The following is a 25,740-nucleotide window of genomic DNA, read 5'->3' as shown; positions in this document are numbered from 1 at the left end:
TCATTTGTCCACCTGTTCCAGTTCTCTGACACCTTTCAGTATCATATTCAGATTTCACTCCCTCCTCTTGTAAATGGTTGATAACTTTAGCTTCTTTAATCTTATAGGAATATTCTTCCAAGCTGGGTATCATCTTTGTAGCCATTCTTTGAACCTTTTCTAGTTTGTCAGTGTGTTTCTTCAAAGGTGGCATTCATATCACTGCTGCAAATTCTAATCTCTTTTATATCATAGACATTACTAACTCTTTCAGCACATGCTCATCCATATACAGTGATTCGTTGATTATCATGACCTTGGTTATAGCAGTTTTTCATATCATTGCAAGATGAAAATCAACATTCATGCTGTTATTGTGCATTTTTTTACTCAAAAACATCCTTATCAAGCACCTGAGCTGGTTTCTGCCAACAATTGTGGTGCAGTATTGGTGTCTGATGGCCAGAAGGGATTCAAAGATGAGACCCTACTCAAGGAGTTAATCCCAGGTAGTGGCCTTTGGTTCCTTCTTTCTCACATAAAAAAAAAAAAAATAAATAATTAAAAAAATAATAACTTCACCCCCTAACCTCAGAACCCCCTAATCTAATGCCCATCTCAGGACAGTATAAGGTACATATTTCTTTCTTATGGTGCCCTTTTTGTCACTGTCTGTTAACTTAACCATGCCTATTTGTGTTTCTGATACCATAATAGTGTATTTGTATTTAGTGGCTCTAAACTATTGTAAAAGGGAAAATTTGGGCTTGTACTTAGGATGCCTGGTACCAATTAAGATCAATGCCATAGGTTCTCTGCTTTCATTATCACACAGTTCCATTATCATGTACCATATTTGGTACTAATTATGTGCGATAACCAAGGAATCGTTGTACTTAATAGCCAGTCATGTTCATCAGTAGTCGTTAACCATTTCTGTTCTGTTTTTCTCTGTTACTCTTTTATTTGTAATTTCACATACCACTTCGTGTATAAGTGGCTGGGGAATGGCTGGGAGAAGGAGGGAGGTGAGAAGACAGGAAGAAATCAGTAGGATAGAAGTTGTGGGAGCAATGAAGAAAGTTAAATTGGGGAAAGCCCCAGGAGTTGATGGAGTGTGTGGTGAAATGCTGAAGCATGGGGGAGAGATAGTAGTAGAATGGATGTGGAAAATGTGCAGATTGGCCTGGGAGGAAGGTAGAGTCCCGGAGGATTGGAAGTCAGGTATAATTATTCCCTTGTACAAAGGAAAAGGGGAAAAAGAAGTGTGTGGTAATCACAGGGGCATCTGTCTTCTTAGTATAATAGGAAAAGTGTATGGTAGGATACGTATTGACAGAGTTAGAGAAAGAACAGAGGAATTAGTTGGAGAAGAACAGGGAGGCTTTAGGAAGGGAAGAGGTTGTGTAGATCAGATATTCATTCTTAGATCTTTCATGGAAAAGTTTCTAGAGAAGGGAAAGAAGTTGTATGCGGCTTTCATGGATTTGGAGAAAGCATATGACAGGGTGGATAGACAAGGATTGTGGAAAGTATTAAGAATATATGGAGTAGATGGGAAGTTGCTGAATGCTGTGAAGAGTATGTATGATGGTGCTAAGGCTGCAGTGCGTGTGGAGGGTGAACTGAGTGAATTTTTCTCTTTGAAAGTTGGGTTGAAACAGGGATGTGTCATGTCTCCATGGTTGTTCAGTCTGTACATGGATGGGGTAATAGAGGTACAAGGTGGGGTAGTGGATGTTTGAGTGGCCCTGTTGAGAGAGGATAGTGCTCAGAAACTCCCTGTACTGTTGTTTGCAGATGATACTGTGTTGTTGAGTGAAGACGAAGGAGAGCTGCAAGGCTTGGTGGATGAGTTTGGGAGAGTGTGTAAGAAACGGAATCTAAAGGGAATGTAGGGAAGAGGAAAATGATGGTCTTTGAGAGAGGTGAAGTCAGTGAATGTACAGCGAGGTTGGATGGTGAGGAATTGGAAAATGTGAGTACGTTTAAGTACTTGGATAGTGTGATGAGTAAGGATGGAGGTTTGGAGTGTGAAGTGCTTGAAAGGGTACAGCAGGGAAGAAAGGTTGCTGGTTCCTTGAAAGCAGTGATAAGAAACAGGGAAGTGAGCATGGAAGTGAAAAAGTTACTACATGAGAGTATTGTGATACCAACTCTAACGTATGGAAGTGAAGCTTGGACGTTGCTGGAAGGACACAAGTCAAGAGTGAGAGCAGTGGAAATGAGTTATTTAAGAGGAGCCTGTGGAGTCACGTGGAGAGACAGGCTGACAATTGAGGATATAAAGGAACGTTGTGGCGTGGATGTGGATGTGATAGGAAGCGTTAGGAGGAATACACTGAGGTGGTTTGGCCATTTGGAGAGGATGGAGGGTGAAAGACTGACGAAGAGAGTGTATGTGAGTGAGGTGGAGGGGGGAAGGGGGCCGAGGATGAGATGGAGGGATGGGGTGGAGAGGTATATGAGAGAGGGGGGTGTGAGTTGGGAGCAAGGCAGTGAAATGGCAGGGGACAGGGCGACGTGGAGGCGATTTGTTTGTGGCCACCCCGAACGGGATTAAGTTCATCTGGCAATAGATAGATAAACTTCCTGATCTTCAGATCCATCACTGGCTAAAAAAATCTGTTAATGTCCATCTCCATATCTTTTGGCATTTTTTTTTCTTAATTCTTTCAACGATTGTAATAAATTTCTGTCCTGGTCATTCTAAGCCCTCCTGATGATTATATTTTCATATCCTGGCTGATTACTTAGTCTCCATATTACACTCATTGATTACACTCTTGATCTGAAATTTAATTTTCAACGATCTCAGTTCACCCTTTTTGTACTAGCCTGTCCTCACTTCTTCCACTTCCTGCTCCCAGTGTCTTTCCTCGGCATATTTTGTGTTCAATATTTCTTTAACTTGGCTCATCTGCTTTCTATCGTGTCTGACTTTCTGTTCTCTTTCTGTCCCTCCAAATGCCACCATACATCTATTCCTTTCCACAGAATCTCTCACTACCTTTTCTTTCTTTTGTAAGATTTTGACAACATCTCTCTCAGCTGACTTTTGTTGTGCTTTGATGCTAGAGAGGAATGCCTTCCTGAGGTGGCACTGATGTAACTGGGTGGCTTCACTGCCTGGTTTTGCAAACATCCCTCAACTCCCTTCCTATTTCCCAAAAGGAGGTTGTAGACTGCTGGAGGAGGATAGTTTCAGCCTGCAGTCCACCTGGTTCATGTTCCAGATGAGCTTGAAGCCACAGCAGCAGCAATAACAACAGCAACAGCAGCGTCTTGGTTTTTCAGGAGATGCATGTGAGTACAGCTTGGCGGGCAAGGCACTCCTCCATGATACCCCTCTTTGCTGAGACTCAGAGCACCGGGGACTCACCAGCCTCCTTAACATCATACCTCAGCATGACACAGGGGGGAGACGCCATGGAGGAGGGCGAAAAGGGCCTGGGAGGGGTACAGGCAACACAGCCACATGTTTTCTCCGCCACACAGCAAAGTGAGGACGTGTTTCTGTCTGTCTCTCTTCCCATCCCCCCTCCCTGTCTGTTGATTGATCCATCTGTGTTTCTGTCTGCTGTACATCAATCTATCTCGCTACCTACCTATCTTTATTTCTGTCACATCATACCCCAGCGGACGCGAGGGGAAGACACCATGAAGGACAGGGAACAGGGCATGGGAGGGGTACAGGCAACACAACCCAAATGTTTTCTGTGCCACACAATACAGTGAGGTTGAGTAATGATTCTGTGGTGTTTTAATAGTAAGGGAATGAGTGTGTGGTTCATTTCACTAGGCAAAATGTTGATTAGTTCACCTGCTGTCATGTTCTTTACTTTTTCTTGTTTTTTGGACTTTACCTCATCTCAATTATGGGTGGCAAAAAGAGGCAGGATGATGATGCTGGAATGTTTTTTGTTGGATAGTGTATATATACCATATGCTGTATAAAGTTCCTTCATGGTTTGCAGATAAAAAGAATAGGTATACACATTCATTAAAAGTTCTGTCAGACTCCTCAATCCTGTAATGGGTGGCCACAAACAAATCGCCTCCATGTCGCCCAGTCCAGTGTTACTTCACTGCCTTGCTCCCAGCTCACACCCCCCTCTCTCATATACTTCTCCACTCCATCCCTCCATCTCATCCTCGGCCTCCCCCTCCCTCTCCCCCCCTCCACCTCACGTGCAAACACTCTCCTCATTAATCTCTCACTCTCATCTTCTCCACAGGGCCAATCCACCTCAGTGTAATTCTCCTAATGCTTTCTATCACTTCCACATCCATACCACAACATTCCTTCACTTCCTCATTCGTAAGTTTGTCTTTCCATGTCACCACACTTGCTCCTCTCAAATAACTCATTTCCACTGCTCTCACACTTGACTTGTGTCCTTTCAGCATGGTCCAAGCTTCACTTCCATATGTTAGAGTTGATATTACAATACTGTCCATTCTGCAACTTTTTTACTTCCATGCTCACTTCCCCGTTCCTTATCACTGCTTTCAAAGAACCAGCAACATTTCTTCCCTGTTGTACCTTTTCAAGCACTTCACCCTCTAAACTTCCGTCCTTACTCTGCACACGACCCAAGTACTTAAATGCACTCACACTTTCCATATCCTTATCATCCAACCTTACTGTACATTCAGTGACTTCATTTCTCTCAAAGACCATAATTTTAGTCTTCCATACATTCACCTTTAGACTCTGTTTCTTATACACACTCCCAGACTCATCCACCAAGCTTTGCAGCTCCCGTTTGTCTTCACTTAACAATACAGTATCATCTGCAAACAACAATATGGAGAGTTTTCAGACACTGCCCTCTCTCATTAAGGCTGCTCCAACACCCACTCCCATACCTTGTATCTCTTTTATAACCCCATCCATATACAAATTGAACATCCATGGGGACATGACCCATCTCTGTTTCAGTCCAACATTAAAATAGAAAAATTCACTTAGTTCTCTATCTACATGCTTTGCAGCCTTAGCACCCTCATACATACTCTTGATGGCATTCAACAACTTCCCATTTACACCATATATTCTTAATACTTTCCACATTCCTTGTCTATCCACCCCATCATATTCTTTCTCCAAATCCATGAAGGCTACATACAACTTCTTTCCCCTCTCTAGAAACTTTTCCACCAAAGACCTAAGAGTGAATATCTGATCTACACAACATCTTCTCTTCCTAAAACCTCCCTGTTCTTCTCCAGCTAATTTCTCTCTTATTTCCCTAACTTGATCAATAAGTATCCTGCCATATGCATTTCCTGTTACACTAAGAAGACAAATGCCTCTGTGGTTACCACACACATCCTTTTCCTCTTTTCCTTTGTCGAGGGGAATAATTATACCAGACCTCCAATCCTCTGGGACTCTACCTTCCTCCCAGGCCAATCTGCACATCTTACATATCCATTCTACTACTATCTCTCCCCCATGCTTCAGCGTTTCACCACACGCTCCATCAATTCCTGGGGCTTTCCCTATTTTGACCTTCTTCATTGCTTCCACTAATTCCATCCTTCTGATTCCTTCCTCTCTTTTCACCTCCCTCTTCCTCCCAGCCATTCCCCAGCTACTTATACTCGCATTATTTTAATTCTCTGTGTTAAGCAGTTCCTTAAAGTGTTCTCTCAATCTGCTCACTTTTCTCCCATCTCCACTAGTAATCTACCATTTTTATCTTTCACTCCTCGACAGGCTGACATGAGGAAGTGAAGGAGCGGTAAGGTGTGGATGTGGATGTGATAGGAACCGTTAGGAGAAACACATTAAGATAGTTTGGCCATGTGGAGAGGATTGAGAGTGAGAGACTGATGAGGAGAGTGTATGTGAGTGAGGTGGAGGGAGGGAGAGGGAGGGGGAGGCTGAGGATGAGATGGAGGGATGGAGTGGAAAGGTATATGAGAGAGTGGGGTGTAAGCTGGGAACAAGGTAGTGAAATGGCAGGGGACAGAGCGACATGGAGGCGATTTGTTTGTGGCCATCGCTTACAGGATTAAGGCGTCTGGCAATAGATAGATAGATAGACTCCCTGACTTTCTCCTTTATCACCCTGTCTAACTCTCTTTACTTCTTTCCAGAACAGTTTCTTACATTCCCTCCACTTTACACAAATTTCTTCCAAGTTCTTCATCCACTCTCTTCTTACTCCCTCTTACTGATCTCTTCACCTTTCTCTCCTCACAACATATACCATAGTTGTTTTCTGGGGAGGGGCACTAACCCTCCGCCAACCCATTTGTTATCACGTAGGGAACACGTGTTGGTTGGTTACAGTATAAGGTTACCACTCAACATTGTAAATTATTTGCTGGTTTACAGAAAATCATTAAAAGTTTCTAGAGATTATTTTTTAACACACTGTCCAGTGGGTCAGGATGTAAAGATGGAATATAGTTACATGTGTGATTGACTGTACATCTTTCATTACCTCATAGGTGTTACTTCCAGCTTGGATAGAAACATACTAAGTCTCTCTCAGCTTAGGAATATTAGCAAGAGAGGGATGGTCACAGGTAAGAGGCAAACCTTTGTATTTACTCCTCCACCTATCCGTTTTTGTTTTTTTTTCTTTCTTTCTTTCTTTTTTTCTTTTTTTTTTTTTTTACACCAAAGTAGGAGTGCAGGAACATGGGTTAGGTTGCACAGTCATGACATTTTAGGCAAGGATGACCAGCATAATTGTTCCCTGAGTGGCATCATGTGAGCAGTAAGCTCCAGCAATACCCGTCATATAAACCCTTAAAGGCTGAGCATGGTTGCAGTGTTGAACCCACTAAACCATTAGGTATCATTTGGCATTATGCTTACTATCCAAGATAGTAAATGGTTTCCTGATTTACAGGAGACCATTTGGCTTGTCATTCAATGTAGAGTCACCTGATGGCAGTAGTATTTTGAGTGAGTGGATTGTATGGGTAAGATTGAAAGTTACAAATGTGGGCAATTGTGTGTGTGTACAGTATGTGCCAACGCAAGATCGTGCAAGCAGAGTGAGAGAAGAGCTCTGGATAAATGTGGAAGTGTACCTGGAAAAGTTTGGAAGGAATGGTTTTTGATTGGCGATATGAATGGAAAAGTAGGGAATGTGAAGGTGGATAGAGTAGTTAGTGAGTGGGGTGTGCATGCAGAGATGGATGAGAATGGTAATGCTTTAGTGGACGTTTGTGCTGGGAGGGGGTTAGTGATACCCAATATCCTCTTCAGGCACAAAATGATCCACAGGTATACGTGGCGAGTGATGAGAAAGGGGGGTGGTGAACTGAATAAATGGAAGGCAATGATTGAGTGTGAATGTATGGATGACAGGATGAGAAGGTGTGTAATGGATACAAGAGTATATAGAGGTTGGGGGAGTGGATTTTCTGACCACCAACAAGTGTTGGTCAGAATCATTGTCCAAACGAAATGGAGAAATGAAGAAGGGAAGGACAGGAGGAAAAAGCGCATACAAGGAGGGTGGAAAGGTTACAAGAGGATAGAAAAAGGGCAGAATATAGGAGGGAAGTGGAGGAGCAATTGGGTAAATATGAATTGGAGCAGATGGGGAACATGGAAGGTGTGTGCAAGATATTCACAGAAGAAATCTGTGCAGCATGTGAGGCGGTGTGTGGGGTGAAGAGAAGGCAAAAGGGGGTGCAGGGAACAGCATGGTGGAATGAAGAGGTGAGACAGGCTGTGGCACAAAAGAAGAAAACATAGAATGAGTGGATGAAAGACAGGGGGGTGAAAGATGTTGAAAGACGGAAGAGAGAGGTGAAAAGCTCAGTAAGAGAGAACAAGAAGAGACTGGATGAAGAATTTGGAAGGAATTTAAGTGTAAAGTGGAGGGAATGTAAGAAAATTTTCTGGAAAGAGGAAAAGAGAGTTAGACAGGGTGATAAAGGAGTAAGTCATAGAGTGAAAGATAAAAATGGTGAATTACTAGTGCAGAAAGGAGAAACAGTGAGTAGATGGAGAGAACACTTTAACAAATTGTTGAACATAGAAAATGAAAGTAATGCGAGTATAAGTTGCTGGGGAATGGATGGATGTGAGAGGAGAGGAAGAAATCAATAGGATGGAAGTTGTGGAAGCAATGAAGAAAGTAAAAATGGGGAAAGCCTCAGGAATTGATGGAGTGTGTGGTGAAATGCTGAAGCATGGGGGAGAGATAGTAGTAGAATGGATGTGGAAGATGTGCAGATTGGCCTGGGAGGAAGGTAGAGTCCCGGAGGATTGGAAGTCAGGTATAATTATTATCCTGTACAGAGGAAAAGGGGAAAAAGAAGTATGTGGTAATCATAGGGGCATTTGTCTTCTTAGTGTAATAGGGAAAGTATATGGTAGGATACTTATTGACAGAGTTAGGGGAATAACAGAGGAGCAGCCCTAATAAGAGAGGGGAATGTTTGGAAACTCCCTATGGTGTTGTTTGGAGATGATACTGAGTTGTTAAGTGAAGATGATGGGGAGCTGCAAGGCTTGGTGGATGAGTTTGGGAGAGTATGTAAGAAAAAGAATCTAAATGTGAATGTAGGGAAGATTAAAGTTATGGTCCTCAAGAGAGATGAAGTCAGTGAATGTACAGTGAGGTTGGATGGTGAGGAAATGGAAAATGTGAGTGCATTTAAGTACTTGAGTAGTGTGATGAGTAAGGATGGAAGTTTAGAGGGTGAAGTGCTTGATAGGGTACAACAAGGAAGAAAGGTTGCTGGTTCCTTGAAAGCAGTGATAAGAAGCAGGGAAGTGAGCATGGAAGCGAAAAAGTTACTACATGACATTATTGTCATTATTATTGTCATTATTAACGTATGGAAGTGAAGTTTGGTCGTTCTAGGAGGGACAGAAGTCAAGAGTGAGAGCAATGGAAATGAGTTATTTGAGAGGCACATGTGGAGTCACGTGGAGAGACAGATTGACAAATGAGGAGGTGAAGGATCATTGTGGTGTGGATGTGGATGTGATAGGAAGCGTTAGGAAAAACACACTGAGATGGTTTGGCCATGTGGAGAGGATGGAGAGTCAGTGACTAATGAGAAGAGTGTATGTGAGTGAGGTGGAGGGGGAGAGAGGGAAGGGGAGGCCAAGGATGAGATGGAGGGATGGAGTGGAGAGGTATATGAGAGAGGGGGTTGTGAGCTGAGAGCATGGCAGTGAAATGGCGAGGGACAGGACAACATGGAGGCAAATTGTTTGTGGCCACCCCTTACGGGATTAAGGCATCTGGCAATAGATAGATAGTGGGTGCCATCATCTACCACGAACTTTAGTATCTATGGATAAAGGAACGTACAATGCCTCTTTCAATTTAGGAATTTTAACTGCCAGAGGGGTCACAAGTATTAGGCAGACTTTAGTAGCTATGGGCAGGAAAACATACCAAACATCTCTCAGCTTAGTAATATTAGTCAACAGAGGAAAGTGATAAGTAGAGGAGGTGAAATGCTGGAGAAACATGCCAAGCCTCTCCCACCCAGGGAATATTAGCCATTAGAGAAAACTAACAAGTAGAAGAGTTGAAATAATAAGATAACTAATGTCCCCTACTGCACATTTTTCTTCTTCTTAGGTGGTGCTTCCAATTGGCTAGCAGAGTCCACTTTTGACACAACAATAGCAGATATGGAGTATAAAGCCACCCACGCCCCCACCCAGGGACCTACAGCTGGACTCCTCGTTGGTACTGCCAACTTTGGTAAGTTATATTTTTCTTGCCCTTGATTCATGCAAATAAGCATTGATGAGGAGCCTACACATGATGGCACTGTGCAGTGTGAGTGGAGCAGATGCGGCATCCACTTAGGTGTCAAACCTCCTCATATTTTCCTGCATCTTGTCATAGGAAGGACCATGGTGAGATGCTTTCTTCTGCAGGGCAGTGCTAGATCCCCACATGGTATTTTATCTTTAGGATAGCCCAGCAGAAGCAGTTGCTTATCTGTGGTCATTGTTTCTGCTTGGGTAAACAGATCGGGGTTAAGCAATAACAGCAACAGCATATCATAATATGTAGCAGTGGACTGCAGACTGAAGTTACCCCTCTCATACAGTCCACCATCTGTCTTTTGGAGAATAGGGAGAGAGTTGAAGGACATCTGTTTAACCCCATAACCGCGGGGCGTCACTTTCGTGACGCTTGGGAGCAAGGGATCATACCGCTGGGCGTCACTTTTGTGATTCTGTGTTATTTTGAATTCACCCGGGCTTTCAAGTGGTGGCTTGTATCATCTATCAGTACTGCCAATGTCCAACACTAGTCAGCACTCCTAATCTCATCTGTACTCCAATCCATTGTTGACAATTTAGCCATTTCTCCCCATTCTTGACTCTCCTCCCTACCTCCCCTCCATTACCCTCTCCTCTCGCCTGCTCGGCCGTGCTACGGTAAGTAAATCTTCCCTGGAATTTTCCACTGAATTCATCCATTGAAATAAGCCCTATGCCCTATTCTTATACCAAATAATATATACAAGAAAGAAATAAGGCAAGTGATAGTGCCATACACCTGGAATTGCCTAATTATCACCTGACAACTCCTCATGTGCACTCGTTCGCTAATTTTCGCTGTTTATTTCCCCTTGAAATATGCCGTATAATCTATTCTCGTAATAAAAATATATACAGTATAAGAAAGGAAGGGAGAAGCCTAAGTGATATTTACATTCACTTGGAACTACCTAATTTATTATGTATTGTCTAGATTTCCTGCCAATCATTTCATAGCGTATATATTAGCAGCTGTCACCAGGCTGACATTGGCAGCATTGCACTCCCCATAGGCAGGCCACCACACTGTATTCGGTTTACTGTCGTCTTTCAAGGTGAAAGCACGTCGGATTCGCGCCTGTCCAATTCTGCCGCTTTTTAGCCCCATGCAAAGGGCCCTGTGTCCTCTACCCCTACTAAACCTCATGTGGAAAGGGGTAAAGGGCTAAGTGACTGCTGTGGAACATGAACTGGCTAATTTGTCAATGAAAATGATAGACAGTGACTACGATCTTTCTGGTGAGTAAAACAGTGCAAGTGGAAGTGTAAATAATGTGTAAACAGCAAGTGAAAGCAATGAACGTAAATATAAGTGAACAGTGGAAAATAGTTTTATAAGTTACTGTAAGTGACAGTGCAGAACACAGTGTAAATAAAATAGAAATGTAAATAATGTAAATAAAACAGAGAATGTAAATAGAAATGTAAATGAGTAGTAATATAAGAATACTAGTATACAGTATATACTAGGAGTAATGAAAGTGAAAGTTTTACTTTAGCATGTATGAATACTATGAGTAATGAAAGTGAAAGTGAAAGTGACAGATTCACTCTCAACGCTAGTATACAGGACGAGAAAGTGAATGCTACGTATTTTACTGAAAGAGAAATTGAATGCCTTCAGTGACAATAAACTACTGTTACTGAAGGAAACTTATGGATAAAGACTGCAGATATATTTAAGTGTTATATAGTAATAGAAATATAAAGTGTGAGTGTTTTTACAAATAATAAATGACAGAACACCCACGGCAAACGATCGCAAGTGGGAAGGTCATACGCGCTCGTAATTTTCATTGCTTTCACAGTTTTTTTTTTTTTTTTTTTTTTTTTTTTTTTTTTTGAGTATGGATTCCAAACTATTTGCGAATCATAGAATAGTGTTTCTAGTGATAACATCAGGCTGTGGTAATCATATTATGGGTTGTCGGGAACTGTAAAGTGGAGACTTCGTTACCCAACTTCAGAGGTCTCCACAAGTCCTATGGTACTTGATGAAGGCTCAACAAACATCCCAGGAGAAAGCTGAAGGTATGTGCCCTATGCATATGTAATTTTAATATTCTAGGATTAATAACTGATTTTTGGCAAATATTTTTAGAGAGTGTTGGAGTGCGAATATGCCTGCGGGACACGCAAGTCAAAGCAAAACAAGCCCGCAGTTTAGGGGTTAAGCAGGCAGTGGAGCCACCAGAATGTATTTGTGCCACTATATGAAGGTGTCCTTCTCCAGCTTCTTCATATTTTATAAAACTACAGAAGTTTTAGGGAGGTGATGAAGTGGGCAGTAAGAAAGTTTGGGATTGAAGAGTGACTGGTGACGGTGGTTATGGAGTACAGTATATTGCTGTATGGTAGTGGGACCTGGGCAGTAAAGGAAGAGGATATTCCATAGGTTCAAAGGTACAGATATAATGAGGTGGATGTGTAGTTCATCCTTGAATGAGAGACCTGTGGGATAGGATTGTAGCTGAGGAGTTGAGAGGAAGGATGGGACTTGAGTGTATTAAAGTTCAGGGGCACACCCAGGAGGGGGCCAAGGGGGCCATGGTCCCTCTAAAAAAAAAAATTTCCTTCCTTGTAACAAACGAAATACACTAATAGTCACTTTTAGAAAATCATGATTATAAGTTCTGGCAATCTGCCCTCCCCCCCAAAAAAAATATATATATATAAAAGTAATCCCTCTAATATCCGGAAACCCCACACACACACACACACACACACACACACACACACAATATCCGAACATCCCCACTAACCGGACATAATCGTCCTGGGATCCAATATTCCCAAAATGGGCCAAAAACCACAATAAATTAGAAAAAAATTCGACTTTTTTTTTCCCCTCCCGTAATTTGAAATTGCCGTGTGGCGCCAAACAGCTGTTACACCATGGTCTCTTCACCCCTTCCTTCCTCCCCCTCCCCCCTCCCCTGTCAGGGTTGCCATTTGATATTTTTCATTACCATGTGTGGGCCAATTTGGTAATGAAAAATTCGTTTGGTAATGAATCAGAATAATGCATTATCAAATGGATTTTTCACATGTATGAGGATACACAGGATGGAGATGGTGGATTGTTTTGCTCTCTCTGATTAATCTGCTACCCTACATAGCGTGAAAATAATCAACATGGTGTTAATTATAAGGAGAGTGATTACATGTATTTCCACTTGTATATATAATTAGTGAAGAATAAATGCTAGCTTTACGAATTTGGTAATGAAAAGTTAAATTTGGTAATGAAAGTTGAGGAGATTGGTAATGTGGCCGTTGCGATCTGGCAACTCTGTTACCCCGCCATCATCAACAGTCACAGCCAAACTCTGATCGAGAGCAGATACTTATAGCAGTGCAAGCCACAGGTGCTTGTTTTTTGTGAATAAACAGTGAATAAACTGCAATACCTCGCCACTAGAACACACAGGTATTTACAGTGTTGTGCAGTGTTAAGAAATTAGAATTTAGAGTGCAGAGGATTAACTGTGGACTGCAAACTGGTGGTTCAAACCAGTCCAGGAGCCAGGGACTTGTAAGTACCCAGAATGTTTAATATTGTATAAACTCACCTCTAAAACCTCATTTTATGGTTCTTTTGCATTTATTTCAGTCTTTTATGTCCCTTATTGGTGTGATTTGGGTCTTAAATAGGTGCAATGCATGTCCAGAGGGAGTTGTGTAGGTGTTTTTCTGAGTTAGGGTCCATAAGTACAAGTTCAGGAGGCTGGGGCCCAATATCCGGACAGGATCACTATCCGGACATGCCTTTGGCTCTGTTACGTCGGATATTGGAGGGATTACTGTATACATACATATATATAAATATATATATATATATATATATATATATATGTATATATTCCTGGGTGCACCCCTGTTAAAGTTGTGATGGGGAGAGGTAATTAAGATGGTTTGGGCATGTTAAGAAGAGTGAGGATGACAAGTGGGTGTGGCAGGTGATGGGTGTGAACATCAAGGGTAGGTTGTGAGAGGCAGGCCTGGGATGAGGTCATAGAGCGTGACTGCAGGGATAGCGGACTGAATAGGGAAGCTGCCAGACATCAATCAGTGTAGAGAACTGCCATTAGATGACCAAAGCCTACACATGCAAGCTTGTTGGAGCAATTATAAATGAAATTAATGGAACAAACTAATAGTCAATCCCAAATTGTCAGCTTTTGGCATTGCATGGGGGGGGGGAAAAAAAAAAAAAAAAAAAAAAAAAGCTCCTGTCTCCACTTTGGTATCTAAACCTATGCAAAGCAATCACTCCACCTGGGACATTTAACCACTAGGCTACCAGGTGCGATGCTGAAGAGGATTACCTTTGTGTTGTGGCACTGAGATAGCCAGGTAGTTCAGCTGCCGGGTGTACAAACATCCCTCAACTTCCTTCCTGTCCCCCAAAAGAAGTGCAGTGGCTTGTAGAAGGGCACAGTCACCTTGCAGTCCAGGGATTTATGTCCAGATGAACCTAGGGCCACAACAAAAAGTAAGGCATATAATGAACTACCCATATAACAAGAAGGTTTATTATGCCATTGTCTAAAATAGACTATTACTGAGTGACAGTGTTCATGCATCTCTGCTTGACTGTTAAGACTAGTCTTTTACTGAGTGACTAAGTGTTTACACCTCTCTGCTTAATATTTGTTAATATTTTTGTTTCACACACAGGTAAGCGAGACATGCGAAGATACAAACAAGCCAGCATTGGAAACTCCCGCCTGCAGCCTCCTGATGCCAATACTGCTGGTCAGTGTTGTCTTAATCATCATTGCCATTAACTTTCTTCATTGTCTTTTTCATCATCTCTCCCATTGCCATCGTCATCTTTACCATCATCGTCACTTCCATGCCTTAGTGGGTGTGAAGGGCATACATGCACCCCCTCCTAGTTTGGGCAGACCACTGAAACCAGAGATTAATTATTATAAGAGAACAATGTTGTTTACTGAAACATATGCAATAAATACCTTGCAGAAATGTTTCTGTCACTGAATCATTTCAGTGAAAAGAGGAATATGTTAATGAATTTTTAGGAATTTGGTAGTGAGTCAGCATGAATTCAGTTTTGTTGTAATCCCGCAAGGAATCACAGTCCTCCTTTCAGAAGTGCTGGATCGGGCCCTGACATCCATCATCATCATCATCATATTACTGTTTGCCAAGATATAAAAGGAGTGCCTCCTTTTCAACAGCTCTCTTAATTTCTGTGTTGACCTTGCAGTAAACAGATGGTAACAATCTCTCTCTCTCTCTCTCTCTCTCTCTCTCTCTCTCTTTTTTTTTTTTTTTTTTTTTTTTTTTTTTATGGAAACCTATCAAACTATTATTAAGAAGGGAAGAGATTGCGTGGATCAGATAATCATCCTTAGGTCATTAGTGGAAAAGTTTCTAGAGAAGGGAAAGAAGTTGTAAGCAGCCTTCATGAATTTGGAGAAAGCATCTGACAGAGTGGATAAACAAGGAATTTGGAAAATATTAAGAATATATGGAGTAAATGGGAAGTTGTTGAATGTCGTCAAGGGTAAGTATGAGGGTGCTAAGGTTGCAGTGTGTGTGGATAGTGAACTGAGTGAATTTTTCCATCTGCATGTCGGATTCAAACGGTCTTGTGTCTTGTCTCCATGGATTTTTAATCTGTATATGGATGGGGTTTTAAATGAGGTACAAGGTAGGGCAGTGGATGTTGGAGCAGCCCTCATGAGAGAGGGCAGCGTTTGAAAACTTCCTGCACTGTTGTTTGCAGATGATACTTTATTGTTAAGTGAAGACAAAGGCGAACTGCAAGGCTTAGTGAATGAGCATGGAAGAGTGTGTAAGAAACGGAATCTAAAGGCAAATGTTGGGAAGAGTAAAGTTATGGTCCTTGAGAGAAATGAAGTCACTGAATGTACAGTGAGGTTGGATGATGAGGCAATGGAAAATTTGAGTGCATTTAAGTACTTGGGTAGTGTAATGAGTAAGGATGGAAGTTTGGAGGATGAAGTGCTTGAAAGAGTGCAACGAGGAAGAAAGGTTGCTGGTTTTTAAAAACTGATAAGAAACAGGGAAGTGAGCATGGAAGTAAAAAAGTTGCTGCATGATAGTATTGCGATACCAGCTCTTACATATGGAAGTGAAGCTTGGATATTGTTGGAAGGACACAAGTCAAAAGTGAGAGCAGTGGAAATGAGTTATTTGAGAGGAGCATGTGGAGTTTTATGGAGAGAGAGACTGACAAATGAGGAAATGAAAGAGCGTTGTGGTGTGGATGTGGATTTGATAGAAAGTGTTAGGAGAAATGCATTGATTATTATTATTATTATTATTATTATTATTGTGGTAGGTGGGGGCACTCACCATCCACTCACTTAGTGTAATGCTGCTCTCGGGTGTCTGCCCTTTCCTCTCCTCCATCCTTCTTTCCTTCCATCTTCTTCAATCTTTCTTTCCTTCACTCTTTCCTTGTCTTTCTGCCTACGGGTGACTTTACACTCCATCTTCTGTGTTTCATTCCTTCATTCTTTCCTCTTTCTTCTGCCTATGGGTGACTCTACACTGTGTGACAAGCCAAATGGTTTCCTGTACACCAGGAAACTATTTACTGCACTGGGTGGTAACCATATAACCAAATTTTGGCACCTGGTGGTTTAGTGGGTAATTATTGTGCTCCAATCGGATTGAGCCAGTGAAGGTTTATATCCAAGGGATGGTTGGGGTTTATTGCTCACGTAATGCCACTCAGGGATGAGTGAGGTTGGTCACTCTCATCTTAAATGTCAGGACCAACTGCCTAGCCCCGGGCTCCTACGCTTCTCATGGGGCAGTGTAGGATTGGATGATGGATGGATTATTATTATTATTATTATTATTATTATTATTATTATTATTATTCCATCCATCTGTCCACCATCCAATCCTATGTCGCCTCACGAGGAGTGTAGGAGCCTGGGGCTGGGCAAGTTGGTCCTGACATTTAAAATGAGAGTGACCAGCCTCACTCATCCCTGAGTGGCATTATGTAAGCAATAAATCCCAACCATCCCTTGGATTTAAACCTGCACTGGCTCAATCTGACTGGAGCACCTTAATTACCCACTAAACCACCAGGCGCCATTATTTGGTTAAACGGTTACCACCCACCATAGTTAATGGTTTCCTGGTGTACAGGAATCCATTTGGCGTGTCACTCAGTGTAGAGTCACCCACAGGCATAAGGAAGAGGAAAGAATGAAGGAAAGAAAGACAGAAGAGAGAAAGTAAAGTCACCCCTGGGCAGAAGGAAGAAGAAAGTAAAGAAAGACAGACGAGGAAGGAAGGAAAAGAGGAAAGGACAGACACCCAAAGCAGCAAGCAGCACTATCTCGAATGAGTGGATGGTGAGCGCCCCTACCTACCACAATTATTATTATTATTATTATTATTATTACTATTATTATTATTTTTATTATTATTATTATTATTATTATTATTATTATTATTACATATTTAATATGTGTGGCTGTAGGCATAAATTTGACTGTCCATTCTTTAAGGCCCAAAAGTCCTCCTCCTGTGTGCCATGTCACTTGGATGCTAATTTTCACCAAATATGTTGAATACTGTACATGCTGAAGACTGATGTGATGGTATTATTGGGGGTGTTTTTATGACAAGTCAGTGGATCTTGTGGCATATCAGTTGTGGCAGATCAACCTCCTCAGTCTGTCTGGCTGAGCAAACCCGTCTTTACTCCTGCTCTCCTGCACAGTTGTTGACTTTATACAGGAGTTTTATTTGTCCGTGTGGAGTACAACTCCCATGTGTGGGGAGGCTCTCCACATACAGCTCTTCTCAATAGGGTGGAGTCAAAGGCTTTTGGTCTCATAAACTCTCCTCCTCCTACTGGTTCCCTTCAGCTTCTGTCTCTTCGCCACACTGTTGCATTTTTATCTCTTTTCAATCGCTACTTCAATGGTCACTGCTCCTCTGAACTGTTTGCTTGCATCCCTCCACCTTTATGACAGCTCCGTAGCACCTGTCCAACAACAAACTCTCATCCCTTTTTTGTTCAGCTCTCTAATGCAAGAGTTAACCGTTACTCACAGTCCTTCATTTATGCAACGGGCTGACTCTGGAACTGTCTCCCTCTGTCTGTATTTCCTGTTTCCTATGATCTCCAGTCTAACTCAGTGTGTCCAGGCATGTCAAAATGAATGGATCTTGAATTTGGCTCTCTTTTGTATTGTTTTTGTTTTTTCTTGGAAGGAACAGTTTGTGGGCTTTGGTTTTTGGCTCCTTCTTCCTTGCATTATTTAAAAAAAAAAAAAAAAAATGTGCAAGCAACAGCCCCTATAGGGCCCTCCCATGCAGTGAACCAGTGTTCCCTAGGCACAGAGAAGAGAGTGGAGGTTTAGTTCCCGGATGGCTGCATCTGTATCTCTACCCAGTTAACAAGCACCATAGTACAGTAGGCTCCACATCACCCCGCTACATGGTTATATGGTTACCACCCAATGTTGTAAATGGTTTTATGGGTTACAGGAAACCATTAGGCTTGCACTCAGTGTAGAGTCTCCTCGAGAAGAAGTAGGCAGCACTACATCAAGTGAGCGGATGATTGCTTGCCACCATTAATTAATGAGATTAGATAATTAAATTGTTCTGGGCCCCAGTCTGGAATTGAACCTACATCCTTTCAGAGAGCAGATCACTTCTGTAACCATTTGACCAGCACCTCCACACATAAGTTTGGCTAGTTACATCTGTGAGCTGGAGTCAGGATTCTGAGAGCATGAATGATGAGTAAATGAGCGTATGGCTCATTTTATTGGGCATACTGTTGATTTTTTCTGTCAGGTGTTTTCTAGCTCTCATGCCCTGTTCATCCCATCATTGGGCAGGAAAGGAGATTTGCTGCTGCTGCTGCTGATTTTTTTTTTTTTTTTTTTTTTCCCTAATAACTATAGCTACAGATTCAGTGGACATTAAGTCAAAACTGCTGCGGCGGCGATTTGTAAGGAACCAGGACCGAGAGAAACAAACAGCATTCTTTGCCAAGCTGGAGGAACGACGCAGCAAGCTACGACAGACTCTGGAGATGGAGAGGAAGGCTCGCCGGGAAGCCCAGGTTATAAATAATTTACATTATTTGTACATTACCATCGTCATCATCATCATCATCATCATCATCTTTTCCTACTCAGTGGTAAGTGGGAGTGCTCATCATCCAGAGTCATTAGGCTGGCCACTTTAACTTTCACCCCTTTCTCATATACCTCTGAGCCCTATCCCATCATGTCATCCTTGATCTCCCTCTTCCCCTCTCCACCTCCACCTCAATCACATACACTCATTTAGTCAGTTTCTCATTCTCCATGCTCTCCACATGGCCAAACCATCTTAACACTATTTTGGGCTGATGACGCGCTGATGTGTCATTTGTTGGCCAGCCTATTCCAGGCCATTGGCACGGCCATTTTTTAAGCAATTTTTCATGGCTCAAATACGTGGCACAACAATTTGGTAAACATGCCAAACATGCACAAGTATTTCATTGGAAACTCACCCCCAGTGTGGGAACGGGGTAGAAAAGTCACGCAAGGTTGGCTGTTAAGGTACCTCTGTTGCTCTCCAACACATCCACACCATCACCACACTCCTTCACTCCCTGATTTGCCTACCTGTCTTCATAACTCCACGTGCTCCTCTTAGGTAACTCATAGACATTGCTCTTTTGTATTGACTTGTGTTATTCCAACAGAGTCCAAGTTTCACTTCCACACATTACAGTGAGGATCATGGTAATGTCATGCAGTAACTGTTTCACCTGCATGCTTACTTCCCTATTCCTGATCATTGCTCCCGGTGAACTTACAAACTTTCTTCCTTGATATACCCTTTCATGCACTTCATCTTCAAAACTTTTGTCCCTGCGCATCTTATTACCTAAACATTTGACTGCACTCCATCTCCTGCCATCCAGGCTCACAGCAAACTTTGTGACCTCATTCCTCTCAAAGATAATAACTGCTCTTTTCTACAGTGACTTCTTGATTTTGTTGCTTACACACACTTCTGAACTCACCAAACCCAGCAACTAAGCTGAATAAAATAATCTGGCATCATTAAGAATACATTGAAAAGGAATGTCACCCAAATTCAATTAGTTAGCTTTTCATTGCTGGTTTGCTTTCGTACTCTGAATAATATTATGTGGTTGAATCAAGGATAAAATTAATATGAAGCTCCCTAGCTGAAGGGATAAACAGCAAAAATAATATTTTAAAAATCTGTGTTATAAGAAGAACAAACCACAGATAGTCTGTTAAAAGTGATAATATGTATTGGCTGCACCATTTGTACATACAGCCAGTTTTTTATATGACAGAACTGGGCCACTCTTGCAACTTGAATACTAAGTTGTGGTTGCATGTAATTTGATTAACTGCAGTATTGAGGCAGAAATGAATTATACTAGACAGATTTACATGCCAGTCTGACTACACTTGGCCATTAACAAAATTGAAAAGATGTTACAGATCTTTGTCGGTCAAGAATGAGTGCATTATAGTAATGGAACATTATTAGGGAACTTTTCTGTTATTACTATGCGTATACTGTAGTTAGCAAAACCAGAGAATTAAAAAAAGTAACTTATAAGAAGGTATAGAGCAACATCTAATGCCATGACAACAATGTAACCAGGCAGTGCAGTCGGCCAGTTATACAAATATCTCTCAGCTACCTCCCCATCCAAAAAATAGAGTATGGTAGCTGCAGAAGAAAGGTAACTTGAGTCTGCAGTCCTCTGGGTTCATGTCCTACTTAGCTTGGAGCCACAATGACAGCAAACTGGATAAATTAATCTGTTGGTGGCAAAAATAAAAAATAAAAATGATACCCTCAGAGTGAAAGATTTAATAGAAGTAATGGAATATAAATAGGACTTGCTGAAATGTCCTTGGATGACAGATGACATTGTTTTGGTGGTGCTGTTTGCAGTTAATAATGGAATCTTTATATGCAACATTTTTACTGTTTCTTGTGGATTTCATGGAGACAGGGAGGACTTGTAGAAATACAGTATTGTTCTATTGTAATTGTTGGTGTACTGGTAGTACTGTTTATAAGTAGTAATTTAATACTATAAGTAGTTATTCTGTCATTTAGTGTGGACTTTATAGTGAGAGAGAGGAGGAGAGAGGATGAGGAGGAAATAAAAAAGTGTACAACAAATAGTACTGAATCAAACAACAGTTGATATATCTGAAAGAAATAGAGAGAAGAAAAGAGAGAGAAAGGAAGACTTATGGATATGTTGTTGCATTCCAGGTGATGATGTATCGACAGTACCGTGTGGGTGAATTGCCTGATGTCCAGATTCCCCACCGGGCCCTCATTGCTCCTCTGCAGGCACTTGCTCAGGTTGGTGTAGTAGCATTTTCAACATCATCTCTGTTATCTATATCTGTTTATCTACCTATCTGTCTATACACTCAATCCTCGTAAATCGCGTGTTCATAAATCACGGCTAAGTGGCCGTCAGACTGCTGGCAACCTTAAATCGCTGTTAAGTCACAAAAATCGCGGACCTAGTCACCCAAGTGGGCCTTTTCCAAGGAGAACCGTAAACCGTGGCATTCAAACTGAAAATCGCGACCCAACAATCAATCACTGCGCGTCCCTGGTGCCAAGTGTGCATGCTAATGCCGCCATGTTGTTGTTCTTGTCCCGCCAGTCTGCACACTACAGACCGTCGCCGTGGAGTATGAGAGCTACCTGCCTTGTTTGTGCAACTTCCCCCTGCCTCCAACCTGCCATGGCCCTTCCCGACCCGCTGATGAAGCTCTCAAAGCAGTATGGCGTCAAGAAGCTGCTGCTGTTGTCGGACAGTCAGCGTTTGGGGCTCATTCGTCGTATTGAGAAGGGAGAGAAGTTTTCAAAGCTGGCGAAAGAGTTTGGGAAGAACGAGTCAACCATAAGGACAATCTACAAGAACAGGGAGAAGGTGAAGAAGTGCTTCAGGGCTTACAGGACTGAGCTCATTGACGGCCAGGTGCGGTGCAGAGGCGAGGCAGTAATTTAGGCAGAAAGATGTCTGGAGATGTTCATCCTGAGGCTGGCAAGGAAGAATATTCCGGTCGACGGCTTAGTCATCAGGGAGAAGGCTAAGAGTTTTTACAAATTGGCAAGTCAACGGCTTGGTATCAACCCCCCTAAGCCCTTCCATGCTAGCCATGGGTGGTTGGCTAACTTTCTGACGAGAAAGCGCCTGAAGAATGTGCACACGACAGGAGAGAGAGCATCTGCTGCCGCGGCCGCGGCAGAGGACTTTCTGACCATCCTCCAGGCAGTTTTGGAGGAAGGGGGTTATATGGCATTAACTGTTTTCAACATGGACGAGACTGGACTCCAGTGGAAGAAGCTGTCTAGCACCATGTACATCCCATGTCAACACCGAAAGGCCCGGGGAAGGAAGCTCGACAGGGGACACTACACAGTCATTTTTTGCACCAACGCCAAGGGAACATTCAAGATGAAGCCTTTCGTTATTAATAAGACAAGAAAACCCCGCGCCTTCCTCAACCTCGAAGACATGGATCAGTCAGGGGTTTATTGGCGTCAGCAGGCTAAGGCATGGGCTACTACAGGCTTAGTTGTGGACTGGTTTGACAGATTTGTTAAGGATGTGAAGGCTCATTGCAAGCGTGTTAAAGTGCCATTCAAAGTGTTGCTGCTCATGGACAGCGCTCCCGCTCATCCAGAAGCCCTAACCTCACGCCACCCCAGCGTCAACATTATGTTCTTCCCACCCAACAACACCTCTCTTCTCCAGCCACTTGACCAAGAGATTATAGCGAACACAAAGCTGTTTTACACCCAGTTATTTTATCGCCAGTTTACCTCAGCTGTCATCGACGATGCACCGGAGTGGCAGTTGCTGAGAGAGATCACGGCAGACAGCAGCGACAGCAAGGCAGAGGTGGGTGTTGTTGAGCCCGACCCTGGAGAAAGTCGGGAGGTGTTGTCTGTGTACCAGTTCTGGAGGAAATTTAACATCAAGGACTCTATCGATGCACTACTAGAGACGTGGGGCAAACTTAATGTTGCAGCAGTTGCACGTGCCTGGCGCTTTCTCTTGCCTAACCTCACGAGTGAAGATGCGCCAACTCAGGGTGTAGAGAACAACGTACAGGCTGTTGTTCAACTGGCTCGGAATATGCCAGGCTGTGGTGAAGTGTCAACTAGTGACATAATAGACGTGATTACTGAGAATGTTGATGATGTTGAGGCTGTCGTGGAGGCTGTTATAGTAGATGACGAGCACTTCGAAAGGCAGACCAACCGTGAAGTGAGTGTGCAGGAACGTGGCGGGCCTTCTATGAAGGAGCTCAGTGATTTGCTTGTTTATGTAGACTTGGCCAAGGAGATTATGAAATCCATTGAACATGATGAGGAAAGGTGTAGTGAGACTATTGGTTACCTAGAAAAAGCTGTGCATTTTTACAAGGACTTGCATAATCACAGAGTTAACGAGAGACATCAGGAACTCATCACCCACTGTTTTGCCTGGGTAAGGGCAGAAGCTGAGCCTGAACCACAGCCCGGCCCTTCACACACTGAGGGCGTGGATGACATAGCATCTGTCATCTCTGAGGCAGACTTTGAGGGCTTCCTGAGGGAGGCAGAGGAGCTGGAGATGGGAGAACAGCATGAGGGAGCACCCCCACCTCATGCTGAGAGGTTCTAAGTTCTTCCCAACACCACCCCACTCCATTCACTTTAGTAATTTTGTCATAGGATTAAGGTGAGATCCCTTAACATTGCTTATTTCTATTTAATACATGCACTGAATATTCCTAAGTTTGTATGTTTGTGTTTGATGGTGCCTAGATAGGTGTGGGTAGGGTGCTGTGGGGGGTGGTTGGCCAAAGTCCAGACCCTGATTAATTTTTCACATAAGATGCTCATGATGTGTCCTGTCATTTTTATGCTGATGACACCCAGCTCTATGTTAAGATGTCAGATATCAATGATATTAAGACAAAGTTTGAATCTCTAATGTCTGATATTAAGATTTGGATGGCTAAGAGGAAACTTAAGCATCATCACTCATCCCCCCACCCACCTTCCGTTCACTCTCTGGCCTCTCCCTCTCAGCCCCTCTTACTCCACTGTGACTTACCGTGCATAAAGGAGCCAGCCTGAGGCATGGGGTACAGAAGGATAGGTGATTGTTTATGACCACGACTATACATGTCACATCAGCATTAATAACCACTGTCCATATTGAATACAAGCTAGGGTTGTCACTCAGGATTAGTGCAGTGGTATTGAGAGGGGTGTTTTTATATCATGTTGGCTGGTCTTGTGAAAGGTACAGAAAAACTGTTCCCTACCCAAGCTGGGGATTGAACTCGTATATTTAAACAGCAGGCAATCTCTGACTACCCAGCCACTACCCCCCCCCTTGCCCTCATTGGTGTCATCATCATTACTAATAGTCATCATCACCATCATCAGTACTGCCCTTACATCATATCTCCATTATCATTATTGTCATTTTTACCATCATCATCAGCACCAGCAGCATCGTGTGTTACACATGTGCATCCTCTAGCGAGTTTGCCAGACACCACATGTGTTAAGAGTGTAATGTTGTATGCCAGTGAGACCTGGGCAGTAAAGGAAGAGGATATTTGCAGGCTCAGACATGCAGAAATGAGTGATTAGGTGGATGTGCAGTGCATCCTTCAGTGCAAGGCCTGGGGGGACTAGGTTTACGATGGAAGAGTTGAGAGGTAGTGTGGGACTGGAGTGTATTGGTGTTGTGATGAGGAGAGGTATTTTTTTTTTTTTTTTTTTTTTTTTTTTTTTTAATGTGAGGAAGAAGGAACCAAAGGCCATGAGCCGCAGTAACAGTTCCCTCAAAGAGAAAAACAAAATACAATAGAGAGCCAAATTCAAGATCCGATCATTTTGAGATGCCTGGACACACTGCGTTTGAAAGACTGGAGATCATAGGCAGCAGGAAATACAGACAGAGGGAGACAGTTCCAGAGCTGACCTGTTGCATAAATGAAAGACTGGGAGTAACGGTTAACTCTTGCATTAGAGAGTTGGACAGAAAAGGGAAGAGAGTTTGCTGCCAGACAGGTGCTACGTGCCCGTCGTAGGGGTGGAGGAATGCAAGCAGACAGTTCAGAGGAGCAGTGACCATTAAAGTAGTGATAGAAAAGAGATAAAGATGCAACTGTGCGGCGAAGAGACAGAGGTTGAAGGGAGTCAGTAAGAGGAGGAGAGTTAATGAGACGAAAAGCCTTTGACTCCACCCTATTGAGAAGGGCTGTATGTGGGGAGCCTCCCCACACATGAGAGTTGTACTCCACACAGGGGCGGATAAAACCCCTGTATAGAGTCAACAATTGTGCAGGGGTAAAGAAAGATCGGAGTCGGCTTAGCACACCCAATCTCTTGGAAGCAGATTTTACAAGATGTGTAATATGATCTTTCCAAGATAAATCCCGAGTAAATGAAACCCCAAGCATGTTCAAGGATGATGCAGGATTAAGCTGAATATTACTAAACATTAATGGGTATACCTGTGGAAGATTTTGTCGGGTTGATAGGTGTAAGAACTGAGTCTTAGATGCATTAAAAACAACCATATTATTTTTACCCCAGTCAGAGATACGAGCCAAGTCAGACATTAGGTGTGCCATAGCCTCATCCCTTGTTTGTTGAAGCAACTGTTGAGATGGGCGTTGCGGGAACCGAATGGAAAGGTGAAGGGTGGAGTCATCGGCGTATGAGTGGATAGGGTTAGATGTACAGCTTAGAAGATCATTGATGAATAAAAGGAAGAGAGTTGGTGATAGGACAGAGCCCTGAGGAACACCATTGTTGATAGATCTAGGAGAAGAACGATGGCCGTCTACAACAGCGGCTATAGAACGACCAGAAAGGAAGCTAGCGATGAAGGCACAGATAGAAGGATAGAAACCATAGGAGGGCAG

At 42.7% G+C, this 25,740-nt stretch overlaps 1 protein-coding gene across 1 annotated transcript in view; it reads left to right on the top strand.

Annotated features, from left to right (window-relative positions):
• The window catches only part of LOC145416281 (DNA-dependent protein kinase catalytic subunit-like), a 132,270-nt gene that overhangs the window by 94,587 nt on the left and 11,943 nt on the right, over positions 1-25,740 (top strand). Inside the window, exons 42-47 of the mRNA XM_080285279.1 lie at positions 3,277-3,481; positions 7,322-7,324; positions 9,558-9,683; positions 14,435-14,512; positions 18,691-18,851; positions 21,056-21,148. Of these exons, the coding sequence (XP_080141405.1) occupies positions 3,277-3,481; positions 7,322-7,324; positions 9,558-9,683; positions 14,435-14,512; positions 18,691-18,851; positions 21,056-21,148 (666 nt within the window). The remainder of the gene's footprint in view (positions 1-3,276; positions 3,482-7,321; positions 7,325-9,557; positions 9,684-14,434; positions 14,513-18,690; positions 18,852-21,055; positions 21,149-25,740) is intronic.

This window comes from Coenobita brevimanus, chromosome 105, assembly GCF_032717465.1.
Source record: "Coenobita brevimanus isolate Jiangsu-jjx chromosome 105, ASM3271746v2, whole genome shotgun sequence".
Classification (NCBI taxonomy): domain Eukaryota; kingdom Metazoa; phylum Arthropoda; class Malacostraca; order Decapoda; family Coenobitidae; genus Coenobita; species Coenobita brevimanus.
The sequence above is the reverse complement of the archived record's forward strand: the minus strand, read 5'-3'. Positions and strand labels throughout refer to the sequence as shown.